Source organism: Grus americana, chromosome 1, assembly GCF_028858705.1.
Source record: "Grus americana isolate bGruAme1 chromosome 1, bGruAme1.mat, whole genome shotgun sequence".
Classification (NCBI taxonomy): domain Eukaryota; kingdom Metazoa; phylum Chordata; class Aves; order Gruiformes; family Gruidae; genus Grus; species Grus americana.
Genome location: NC_072852.1, coordinates 84,290,650 through 84,303,705, shown reverse-complemented (window position 1 = coordinate 84,303,705; position 13,056 = coordinate 84,290,650). Strand labels below are relative to the sequence as shown.

At 45.9% G+C, this 13,056-nt stretch overlaps 1 protein-coding gene across 1 annotated transcript; it reads left to right on the top strand.

Moving 5' to 3' along the window:
- Nucleotides 1-9,470, top strand: GABARAPL1 (GABA type A receptor associated protein like 1). The gene is made up of 5 exons (XM_054812913.1): nucleotides 1-386; nucleotides 4,120-4,198; nucleotides 5,197-5,315; nucleotides 6,732-6,793; nucleotides 7,538-9,470. The coding sequence occupies exons 1-5, from the start codon at nucleotides 297-299 to the stop codon at nucleotides 7,548-7,550; spliced, it is 363 nt and encodes a 120-aa protein (XP_054668888.1). The 5' UTR covers nucleotides 1-296; the 3' UTR covers nucleotides 7,551-9,470.
- The last annotated feature ends 3,586 nt before the right edge of the window (nucleotides 9,471-13,056 follow it).

Sequence of the window (13,056 nt, the reverse complement as noted above, 5' to 3'; positions counted from 1 at the left end):
TACACGAAGGGTCTGCGGTCCCCCCCACCACGGGCGGTGTGGACCCGAGCCCCGCCCTCAGCCAGCGAGAGCCCCCGCCCCGGCGGCACCGTGAAGAGGGGGGAGGGGGTGTATGCCTCCCCGTGACGTCACAGCTTCCAATTTGCCGTCAGCGGGCTGGTGTGCTGCCGCGGTAGGGCTCGGGGTTGCGCTTCGCTGCGCTGCGCTTGCGGGGGTGTCCGGGGGCTCGCTAAGTAACCGGCCGTAGCGGGGGGAGCCGCAGCAGCCCTCGGGAGGGAAGGTGACAGCCCGGCAGCATGAAGTTCCAGTACAAGGAAGACCACCCGTTCGAATACAGGAAAAAAGAAGGGGAGAAAATCAGGAAGAAATATCCCGACAGAGTCCCCGTGAGTGTGGGGTGTGAGGGCAGCAGCGGCGGCGATAGCTACGGGCCCCGGCTTGCCTGGTAGACCTCCGCGCTCTGCCACCTTTGTTTTCTTTGTCGGCTGTCGTCTGCCGCTTGCTTTATTTTTGGTTTTTAAGATAAAAGAAAGGAGATTAGTAAAGGTGACTGTGATCTTGATGATCTTGATTCAAATTCTAGGCTGCTTTTCTCTTTAGCGCAAAGCTATGGCTGTTTATTATGTAGGAAGGTGCTGTGTTCGTGGGTGGGTGCGGGGTGTAATACACCCTTTTTTTCTGGGATCCGCAGTAACTCGACAGGCAGAATGCTGCTAATCTTTTTTTCTGGCAGCCTGCGTGCGTGGGGTTGGGGGTGGGGAAGGAGCTTACCATTAGCTCTGTAAAAATGGAGGAGAACAATGACTGTGTTAACCGGGTACTCTTCATAGAAAACAATGTCTGTATCCATGTCATCTGATACTGTACCTTCATTTTTATTTTAATTTTTTTTTTTTGGTCTGTCTTTTCGATATAGTCTTGCTCTGTTCTTTTTCTCTGCATGAGAGAAACATGATACTTCTCAGTCTTTCTGCCTTCTGTGTCATCATCCTGTGGTAAAAACATCACTTGGAAAACAAGGTCATCGTCTAGCTAAACTTTGCTTCCTCATCATTAGGTCCCTTTGGAGTGCCTGTGGAAAACTCCTAGCTTTATAATTACTAATAATAATTGGAAAAAAGAAATTACAAATCAAATTAATTGTGGGTTTTTTTTTTTTTGTTCCTTTTTAATAAACGTTTTGCAAATGTTCTTTCTTTCCATCCCCACTGGAGAGGTCTGTCCTAGATTTACTGCCCAGGGGTACTGCATACAAAATAACTTAGACTCCCCAATAAATGTAAGGATAAGGGGGTACAGTTAGACTACCTGTTTTCCCTGCAGGCTAACACCATTTTTTATCTTGGGAGTGCCCCTCAGCTGGAGTTGCAAAAGTTTTTGGAAGTCAGGATCTGGATGCGTTTGTCCTAGCTGTGTTTGGGACCCCTGGCATAGCATAGCGGGTTGAGCGTGCAGTGAGCAGTAAAGTGTGTGCGGTTCTGTGGTTTGTGATGAGGACCGCAGAGGGCTCTGTAGGTCAGGAGTGAGACTAGCTGTAAACTGAGGATTAACATGGCAGATTGAACAGCAGATCATGATAGATGTGTCTGGAAGAGCCGTGTGGAGAGCCCAGGACCAGACCCGATCTGACAAGAGGTAAAAGAGGTCAAGATAGGGGGGCATCACCAGATCTTTATGGAGAAAGCCAGGACCAGAATAACAAGGTGTGCTGTAGTTAAGGATAAATGAAAATGATACATGGCAAGGCCCAGATCTGAGTCCTCGGGGGTAGCCTGTTGTCAGAGCTGCATACAGGGCAATGAATGCAGCAGGCAACTATTCTTCACATCACTTCTGTCTCTGCCCTTCCTGACAGCAGGATCCTTGAAGATGACGTCCGTTTGGCTGCCTACACTGCAGTGCCCTGATACATCTCAGCATTTTGCTAGGATTATACAGTTGGCATGGACCCACATTACCACAGTCACTACCCAACAACAACAGACATACAGATAATCTGTATCTGCCCTTTGGATTTTCTTTGTATGTTGGTTTGTGTGCGTGAAGGGTTTAGTGCTTCAGAAGAGATACCTGTGTTATCAGACAAACTGACTACCGTTGATAGATTAGCAGGGCATCTCCATTCCTTCCCTGACTCTTTGCAAGAGGGACATCTCTCTTAAGGTCAGTGATATGATTTAAGTCTTTCCTAGGGGCTTAGAAGCCCCATCACTCTCGCCTCTTCCTCTTTTCCTTTATTATCTAATCACCAAGCTACAAGCCACCCTTTTGAGTCACGGTGGTCACATCAGTGCTGCTAGCTAGCAGTTCTGCTTGTCAGTAGGGCAAGAACTAAAGGTTTTTCTCCACTGCAATTTATTGTGTTAGGTATTGCCTTGTTGGATGTGCGGGTAAAAATGTGCAAAGTGCTGTTGCTGTTCAGCGTGCACCTGTTCAGTGAGATTGTGGAACTGTCCTTCCTTCATAGCATTTACCAACTGCATATTGTACAGAAATGCATGTCTTACCACAAACTGCCTGAAAGAACTTGAGTGCCTTGTACTAATTGAAGTGCTTGGAGTTCCTTAAGTAGCAGAGACAACCATGTTTCTATCTTAAAAACAAACTTAGATTTTTCAGGGGGGGTGGCTGTGTTGGCAGCATCCAAATGGAGCACAGGGAAGAGATGTCCAAGCTAGCATCTCTACGATGTGACATGCTTTGCAAATGTTCGTTGGGATCTAGAAGGAGTCGAGTTAGCATGGCCCTTTGTCCAGGCTAAGTACCCCAAGCTCATCATCACAACATTTTTCTCTGGCATAGTGTCTCACTGATGTGACAGCACCATTTTGCTTCCGACGAAGGCTTAGTCCAAAGCAGTTCAGCTTTTTCTGTTACACAACAGATGCAGTTGCTGATCTGGGTTGTCAAAAGCTACAGGAGCACGGAGCCCTTGGAAGTTACTCCCACAGTGTCTCAGATGGAGTATTTACGATTATGGGGTCTAACGGAATTAAAAAGTTGAGGAGGTTCAGGAAATTCAGCTTCTTGTTTGGATGGTCAGAATGGCTTCTGTAGAACAGCAAGCCACATAGATTGAATCTTGTAATATATCTCTTACCAATTAAAAAAAACATTTCACCAAAAAAAACCCCACCAAAAACCGGCCTGCAATTTTTTTCTGCACAAACCCAGTAGTTCCAAAGGTTTCCAAGGCTTTTTGTGAAAAGAGATCAGGTCACTTTGGATTACTTCCTGCTTCTGAGGTAAACATTTTGCCTAGCTCTGCTAGCAAAAATTTTCCTGTAGCAGAAGATCTCTTGGTCTGTTTGACCTTAAAGCTCCTGAGCTTCATATTTTTCTATGTCGTAATGACATTAAAATATAATGAGGATTAGCATTTTGTGTCAAAGGTCTCTATGGGTCTAGTTGCCCAGATGGTAGCCTGTTTTTTTTAATTACTAGATATTTATATGAATAAGGAAATGTCCATAACTATATGAAGTAGGGAAAATAACCTTAAAGGATAAAAGGATATGAATTTCAGAGTAGAAGATAACTACTGAAGAACTGAAGATTAAAAAAAAAAAAAAATCCCCAATGAGCAGTAGTTTCTCTTTAACTCTTTGCTTCATTCTAGCACTTAGTATTGGTGAATGTAGAAATTAGGATGCGAGACTACTGGGAGTAGGGCTCATTTTGTACCAGGCAGTTTGGAACTGTAACCTGGAAACAGTTCAATTTACTTGTGATACTTCTAGTCTTCATGTATTAGCCTCCTGACAGCTCCTTTATACAAAATTAACCTGCATTGGGACCATCAAGGTGACCTGATTTTATTTTTTCTTGGCCATTATGGTTTATTTTTATGTCTGTTCCAGTCTCCATTTTTACTCACTGTGCTTACTGCTGCAGCCCTGGGCTCTCAGCGCAGCTATTGCCAGTAACTTTAAGTCTTCTTCTCACCTATCTTTCTTTAATATTGTGTATTTGTTATAGATTAAATAAATTTCTAAAGGCCTGGTAGCACCATCTCTCTCAAAGGGTAATATCCTTTTCCACTAATGATTTTTGGTCCATTTCATTTTATGATACTCATGGGTTGTTTCTTGCTTTCTCTCACCCTCTCTCTCTCGCCAGGTAATTGTGGAAAAAGCACCAAAAGCCAGAGTACCCGACCTAGACAAAAGGAAGTATCTTGTGCCTTCTGACCTCACAGGTAACAATGTCTACCTCCTTTCTTCCTGATTTTCGGTGAGAAGATCTCAGAAGTGCTTTTTACTTTATGATCGGCACCAAGAAAATATCCAGGCAGGCTCAACATGTTATCATTACCCCAGTTTACCTGGCTGTCCTTGTTATAGTTACGTACCTTGCAGCCGGGATGACAACATGGAGAATTCTCTGAGATCTTCTGAGGTATCCCACTGACTTAGCTAACACGCATGTGTCACAGCTGACTTCTAGCCATGATGAATATGACTGAATTGTGTATCATAGGAGTAGCATAATCATCAGTCAATGATGACCTAGCTGCAGAGTTGCCAGAGGCTGTATCCTTGTTGCTGGAAGAGACAAGTTCTTGAAATAGTCCCATTGTTTTCCACCTCTGTGGTTAGAGTCATGGCTACTAAGTTCCTTTTCTGAATGGTCATGGCCATTTTGTGGGTGATTACATTTGTTTTCATTTGAGAACATGAATGAGTTAAAGGAACAGCATTTCTTTTTCTTGCAGTATGTAATGGATTGCAGAATACTTTCTTGTGCAACATAGCACAAGCAAATAGTAAGGAATGTGTTTTCAGGAATTTGTTTTCAGGAAAGGTGTGACCATTTGCACCAAGGCTAAATTCTCTAAGGTGTCTTTGATCTATAGGATGTAAAGGTTAAGCTAGTTAGAGGTCTTCCCACCAATCCCCTCAGTAGAGCATTTCATACCATAGTAGGTGGAGTGTGGATTTAGAGGGTCCATGGCCTGAAGTATGTACCTGAGAAACTACCGTCTCCAAGTAGATTGGCTGCTAATGTGGTTACAGTCGTGAAGTTACTGCTTTCTTTCCTGCATTGTTCATTTTCCCCTACTTTTTACATACAGCCTGTGACTTCCACCAGCAAAAGAAAACAACCATGGTTAGGGTGAAAAAAAACAACAAAGAAACAAACCCAAACCAAAATGTTCTTTCTGCATCTAAGGCATTCTCCTCTGTTCCTCTTCAGTTGGCCAATTCTACTTCTTAATCCGAAAGCGGATCCACCTGAGGCCAGAAGATGCCCTCTTCTTCTTTGTCAATAATACCATCCCTCCCACCAGTGCTACCATGGGCCAGCTGTACGAGGTAAGCCTGGCCCATCTCTTTCTCCTTTTGTTGGAGTGTCTGGAAAAATGCATATCCTTATGGAAGGACAACTGAGCACTACTCAGCTGGCAGTGGGTGCGGCTTGGTCACAGATGCCCGAACATGGACCCCCTTGGCCTGGGCTGTATCCCGTCATCTGTTTAGGGAAGTTCCATCCTGCAGTTACAAAGAGGAGCCGGGGATCCTCATCATTTTAACTGATTGTTTGATAGTTGAAAGGGTTGTCCTACCAGGTGGTGAATAGTTGCCCCAGCAGAGATATGTTGGTCCTACTATTTTAACAAAGTATTGAAATAAACCACTTTATTATTTGTAATTCAGAGAAAAGATTGTGTCTGGGGCGGGGGGGGGAGCGGAACATACGCTTTCCTGTTTATACAAAAGAGATTTCCTTTTAGCCAGTAAAAGAACACAGTATCACTGGGCAACCATCTATAAATATGTTGTCAAGGAACACGTATTCTTTGTTCAGAATTACTTTTTCATCGTGTGTACTGTATATGTGAGGACCTTGTAGGACACTGTGAACATTGGTGCCTAGCATTTCTACTGAGCAGTGTTATTTGATTGACCTTAAAGGAATATTCTGTGCCCATCAGAGGAATGTTCCTCAATTATATAGCCATTATATCATGGCTGGTTTGCAGTCTGGATTGATTTCTCCTTGATTTCTCCTTCTGCTGTGTTAGTGTGTTAATAGGAGAGCTCCAGTATGGTGCTGCAAGCCTTGTTTGACCTGTCACTTTTTGACAATAACTGGACAATTTGTATGTGGACTGATGAAAATAATATAAGATTAACACACATGGGGAGTTTTCCAGATCTGGACATGTAGGAGGAAGATATGTCTAACTGTCCAGAGCTCAGGACTCTGTTCCTGGCACTCTGCAGACTTTTTGTGTCAGTGTAATCACTTAACATCCCAGCTTTACTGCCCATACGTAAAACAGGACTAGAAATACAGCCACTTGTCAAAGTGTTCTGCAAACCGACAAATATAACCACATTTACCTAGAGGTGATTTTTGACTTATTAAAGTCTTCTAAGTCTCTCCTCTCGATCTTAAGGCCATACCAGTGCTGAGATTCTGCTGCACAGCCTGCAACAGTGAGAGCTCTTTCTGTTGCAATGTTTGCAGCACGCTCTGGCTGTGGCTCTTCAAGTAATTTCACTGTGTCCAGGAACGTGACATGGCTGAATTTAGAAGCGGAGCTGTGGCCAGAGAGAGGGAGTTGCTACACACTGTCTTTGGTATGAGGAAGTGAAGCCTTCGATGTAAAGGGAGAGAAACAGCACAAGAGAGGTTATACCCTCTTGTTATAGTGATCTCTTGGTTGGGTTTTTCACATGTAGTGAGTTACAGGTTTGTTACTTTCTCTCTTCTTCCCCTTGCAGGATAACCACGAGGAGGACTATTTTCTCTATGTGGCCTACAGCGATGAGAGCGTCTATGGCAAGTGAGCACCAGCCCCTCAGGCATGCAGGCGAGATGGACTGATGGAATGGATTGGGGGGGGGAGATGTTGGAGAGGAGGAAGGAGGATGCCTGAGAAGAGGGGAAGAGAACTGGAAGTGAACCACATGCACAATGCCATCACCTTCCATGCATTAATTATAACCATTATTTTTTAAATTGAGGGGAGGGTAGGGGGACAGTGTATGAAAGGATGAACTGAAACGCTAACGAGGGGTTCTGCACTGAGGGATGGGGAGACTTCGCTGTTCATAGTTCTTCTCTTGCCACAGCTGGAAGTAGTTAGCCAGTACTGGAGGCTGCTAGACAAACCAGTGTGGTGGAGCTCCAGGAGAGTAACTGGGCGGGATGGCCATTTTTGTGTAACCCTTTCATTGGATGAAGAAGGCTTGTTATGTATTGTACACTGACCTTGTCACGCCTTGCCCGTAGTACGGGTTGCACTCTTGTGAGTATTCAGTGAGCTATGAAATATTTCACTCTGCCTGCACAAGGCTATCCTGTGCTGACAGTCCTCACTCCAACTGCTACCTGTGAAGTGTTCCAAGAGTATTGTGTTTCCTGTAACTTCTGTCAGTATTAGAAGGGCTAACTGAGGGCTGTGAACTCTTCAGCTGTGAGACGTGAAGATTGGGGAAAAGAAGGAAGGAATTTTTTTTTTTCCTTTGTTGTTTTAATTGCAAGTGCTGGACAGAAAAATTAGAGAAGACCCTTTTGTTCTTTTCAGTGAAGTCAACTGATAAACTAGCACAAAGTGCTAGAAAGGACCTCGAGAGAATGACAAGCCCGCTCCAGCTCTGAGACAGGATTGAGTATACCAAACACGTCCACCGTGGCTGCTCACCAAACTTGTTCTTAGGGAACTTCACTGAGGCAGATCTTGGAGGCTGCTGAGATTGTCTGTTCAGTTCCTAGCTAGCCTACAAGTGAGAGAGCTTTTCTTGCTACCTAACTTTAGTCTCCCTTGCTGTGCATTAAGGCAACTAACTACTAATGGTCTTGTTATTGGTGAACACAGAAAATCATCTGTCAGTGTTGTCCTTGTACCAGTCTTCTGCGGATTTGAAGATGGCAGAAGTCCTGTGGGCTTAGCCTTCCCTTTCATGTCTCATCCCTGTACAGCCCTTGCACCACATGCACAAGCAGAAGAAATCAGTCGCTCCCACGTGTGTTTTGCTGGCTTTTTGTGATTGGACAACAATGCCACTCTTCACCACAAGAGAGGTGCTTTTAGACTTGAAGGGGAATAGATTCTCTGTAGATTTTTTTTTTTTAATTATTCTATTTTAAGTCAACATTGTTCTTAGGTGCCAGATAGATGCTGTCCTGTGCAAGCCTTATGCTGTCATGCCAAAGCAGTTTCTTCCCAGTGACACAAATAGCAGATTTTCCCATAACTGCCATAACTCTGATGAAGGGATGGGGTTTGGGGAGTGAGCTGACTTTCAGGAAAATTCTGGGGTTTTATCTAAAAATCAGAGAACTGGACCTGAATTACTGTAAACATTCCTACATTTAAGAGAGGGACCAAGAGGGAGGAAAAGACAAGAAGGACAAAGAAGACAGGCAGATTACAAAATCAGTTGAAGGTATTTGCTCTATTTTACATGAAGTTAGATCCCAATTCTCTGCGTTCCTCAGGAATGAGAAATCAAGATGAGTGATCCTCTGATTGTGGAAGACAGAAAATCAAGTTTCAGCCTTCTCTGACTGTTGTTCCACAGAAGTACAGGAGGCAGAAGAGCAGGCTGGGAGTGTGAAGTGGGAGTCAGTGGCACAGCTGCATGAAGGTCAGGGAAGGCAGGTGTAGTGGGGCAGGAGGGTCACTGCGCATGTGGTATGGGAAGTAGCAGAAGAATGGGAGAGAAGGGAGGGACCACAAAGGATGTAGAGTCGTCGTAACAAGCAGACAGAAAATAGAGGAACAAAGGATGAAATGGGTGGGTTAGTATCCCCAGTTTTTCATCCTGAACTTCAGGTTTGCTGTTCCATCATGTGTTCATCTGGAATAAATGTGTTTGGATGAGCTGTACCTACTGCCAACTTAGATAACTTCAGTTTCTGCCGCAGTCCTCTCTTTTTGGCCCACTCTCTTCCAATTACCAGGCTCTTTTCACATCCTTTGGGTGCAAATCTGCATCAGTCTCTTGTTTTAGGAAGCTCTGAATGTTCTGAAGCAGAGAACAGACCCAGGAGGCTTTCTAGGTTAAAAGACGAGATGCAGGCAGATGGTGTGCATCTTTCTGCCGCTGTCCCACTTGCTCACACGTGTGCTGCCAAGCACATGGTTGTGTGTTGTCTCAAATGAGCCCATGCTTAGGCATGCTCAGGGAAGAAAGAGTTGGCATCTGGAGTGCTTGGTTTTGTGTTCAGACCTCCCCTCCCGCTGCTGGGTTTATAAATAAGTGACGTGTGGGACTAATCTCAGCCGTTTGTTACATGTAGAGTTTACAGTTTAATTTAGTTATTTCACAGGTCTTTTAACTGGATTGTGGCATTTACTTCTGTTTTTGCGCTAGTCCGGTATTGTACGAGGTAACGATGGTGATTCTTTTTTGTGTTGGTTAGCTGCAGGTTCTTGTAAAATAAAGTTCATACTACTTGAGCTAAATCAACCAATCAATAAAGATGCATATGAAAATCACAGGCTTGATCCAAAACGGGTGACTGTAGCATTTCTCCCCACATGTGTGTTTGTAAATAAAGGGGCAGCTTTGTCAGAACTTCTTGCTGCTACTTTTTCCCAGAACCCCAGATTCCCTCTGTCCTGTCTACCAGAACAAGTCAGGTCTCTTTTTTTATGTTGTCACACACACTCAGCCATGTCTTGCTGTGCCACCAATGTGAACTTTAATTCAACCTGGATGACATGAGAAGGTCTTAAGAAGTGTAATGGATGCACTGAGGCATTCTCTGCCATTTCAAGTCCCTGAACAGTCCTGGCCAGCTGACGGGGCCCTGAGGGCACCACCAGCCCTGACTGTCCCTGCCAGGCTCCTAGGGCCACACATCACCCTGCCCAGGACCCCATCTCAGCTCCTGCAGAGCCATCAGCCCCTGCACCAATGATGCTGCAGAAGGGCCAGTCTCCAGCTCTCCACAGCCCTGCCCTGCCCAGCCATGGGCCCTGCCTTCGCTCATCCCTGTCTCCACAGCCCTGCCATAACTGGGCCTGGGCCTGACCCTGGCCTGTGGATGGGATTCCCGTCTTGACCTGCCTCATCACCATGATGAGCCTCATGGTCAGGGCTCTTGCCTGGGCCCAGCCACCATCTCTGGGCATGCCCCGCTCCCCACATCAGGCACTGCAGGAAGGGTCCTATGGTGCCCTGCCCACTGTGTCTTTCAGGGAGCTGTGAGTCCTCACTGTCTCATGACAGCTCAGACTGAGGTGGGACTCCCAGCCATGGGCAGAGGGTTTGGGGGAGGCCCTGGGGAGCCCCCTCCGTGCCTCAGGGCCCTCTAAAGATAGGAAAAGCAGAGATAAGGAAATCTAGGACTCAGTGGAAAAGTAAGCCTGCAGTGGCGGCACATCTACACTGCCTTTCCTTGCAGATATTTGTGCACTGAGAAGGAAGGAGCTGGCGAGACCAACGGGTGCCATTTGCTCAGCGCCATAACTCGGTGTCAGGCACCGGCGGCGCATGAGGGGGAAAGGGATGCCTGCTGTCATCTGGGGAAGCAGTGAGAGATGTGCCGCTTCTTCCGCTTCCTCCCTTCTCCTCATCACCTGTGGGTTTGTGCGGGTGCTGCTGGCTGGAGTGGCAGAAACGAGCCATGCCGATGCTGCAGAGGAGCGGTGGTCAGCTCTCACCCTGCAGCACACTGAGTGAGAGACTTGCTTGGAGTGCTAAAGTCAAGAATTACGACACTGAAACTCACAGGAATAAAACTTGCTAGGCCTAATGGATCATCTCTTCCCCACTGCATACAGGGTGGATCCACAGCATGAGCTTTTGTTGCTAGTGCTGAGGGAGAGACAGTAATTCATCCTGCACTGTGTAAACTTGGAGCCTGCCTGTAGCAGCAGTTTCTGTGCTCATATGCACCACCATGACTAAAACAAGCCCCCCCTGTATGGCAGAAGGGTGCTGTGACTCCAGACAGATGGGCAGAGATCAGCTGAAAGCTTACACTATCAACTGAAATAATTTGAATTTCAACTTCAACCATAGTGCAGGTTTTGCTGTCTAGGTTGTGGTATTGTCTGCTGGCTCAAGTAGAAAACCGCTATGGAGTTGTATCTGAATAAGCAGGCCTCTCCCACTCCCCTTCTCACTCCTTTCCTAGGAAAATAGAGCACCAGTGATGTTTGTATGCCTTGTACCTGCTGCTTTGCATGTGTGTGTCAGTGCCATTGCTGAGAGAAACAGCAGGCGGGCACATTTGCTGAATGTGATTTGCCTGGTCCATATGTGAAATGTTAGCCTGTGCTTGAAGGCTGTCACCTTTATTCTGTGGATTACAGAAGTGGGACTGGAGCGAGGCCTGTGGGAAAACTAAGGGCTCAGCTGGTTAAAAGAGGTTAAGTAATTAATACTCTGCCTTGGTCACTATCACTGCACCTGGGATCCTCTCTCCAGTCATCCTGATGCTTCGGAAGAAAACATTCTCCTGGAGCAGAGAGTACCTAAGGAAAAAGATGTCCTGGGGCATTAGAGTCTCACAACATCACTGTGAAGGGTATCTGGGCTAACATAACAGGTCCCAAATTATGCTAAAAACTTCCATAAAACCCTCATGTCCGAGATGAAAGAAACACTGATTAAAACAGAAATAAGAGTACCGGAGGGAGAAACTCCAGCTCATTCCTGTCACTCAGTCTCAGATAAGTGCTCCCCCAGGATGAGCCACAGAGCGTAACTAGAGAGCTCATCGCTGGCAGGGCACTCACAGGACTGACCCAGACAGAGCACGGTTGACCACAAACAGCAGCTGCCCCAGCTTGTGCTGCCAGTCCTTAGGAGAATGTCCTTAGTCTTTAGCTGTACCCCACACCACAGTGAATTTGCATGCATTCCCATGATACACTGTCAAAAATCATGCACTTCCTATACTGAGCCTTGCATCGCAGCAAATACGCAAAACATACCAGTCTGATAGTGGTCCCCTGAAGCAGATGTAAGCAGAAGGGTTGTAATGGCGAGAGTGATATACACTGCACACTTATAGTTCAATTCCCGACACAGATAGCAGGTATGGAAACCAGTGCAGAAAGGAAAGAAAAAGGAAGATGTGTGCACACACCGCTGTACAGTCCTGAAGTACAGCCACTCTGGCAAGTATAGTGTATATAGGCATTCAAGCAAGAAATACAGCCTGTGCATACTGGCTTTCACCAATCTCTTAGGATGATGGACAAGCATACATTGTGTGCTAACGTATTCAGCGCAGCTGGAGCCAACAGCCATGTGGCAAAGATGGCCACCAAGAAGTGGAAATCAATAGGGAAACTGGATGGGAAAAATGCACAGGGTAATATATAGTCATGGGTGTCAGGTGGTTACAGAAAAGTTAGCAAGGGTAAAAGTAGGAGTGACAAAGGAACCTGAAGTGCTCAGAAAACAGTCTACAGCAACTAAACTGCCTCTTTTCTGTAGAGTACAAAGGATGCCAAGAAACCATCAGATCACAGGAAACCTTGGAAGAAAGGAGCCCATTACCTACAGCCATATTTCAGAAGTGAAGAAACAGCAGTCCCTCTTCCTCTACCCTTTTGAAGGTGAAAATTAGAGCCTGGAGAAGCAATACCCTTCTGACTAGGACTGAATTGGGAGAACAGGAGGAAGGCAAAACTGGAGTATTGGTAGTTTGTGGAGTGCAGATGAAGGTAGTAGCCTGGTGGAGCAAAGTGTGGGAGGACAGCAAGAACAGACTAGTGAAAGGGCTGCAGGATATGAGGAAACCTGGCAGAATTGCACAGGAAGCCCAGCACTGCAATAACACAGTGGCTCCAAGGTAGGAGTGAAAAGATAAAGACAGCTTAAACCACTGCCAAAGGTACTGCAGAAAAAGCTCCTCCTAGATCAGGTGGGTGGTGGCTCGAACAGGTACCTGTGCATTCAGACTGCGGTCACTGCCAGTAGAACTGCAGCTGCACATTCACAAAGGGCTGAGTATGTGGTGAAGCTGTGGTTATTTACCTACCTTTCTCTCTAGTCATTTTGTGCTTAGTCATTACAGTAGCCACCCAAACTCCCTGTGACCATTGTGCTGCCTCGGTGTTATCAATTAATCTCTCTGATA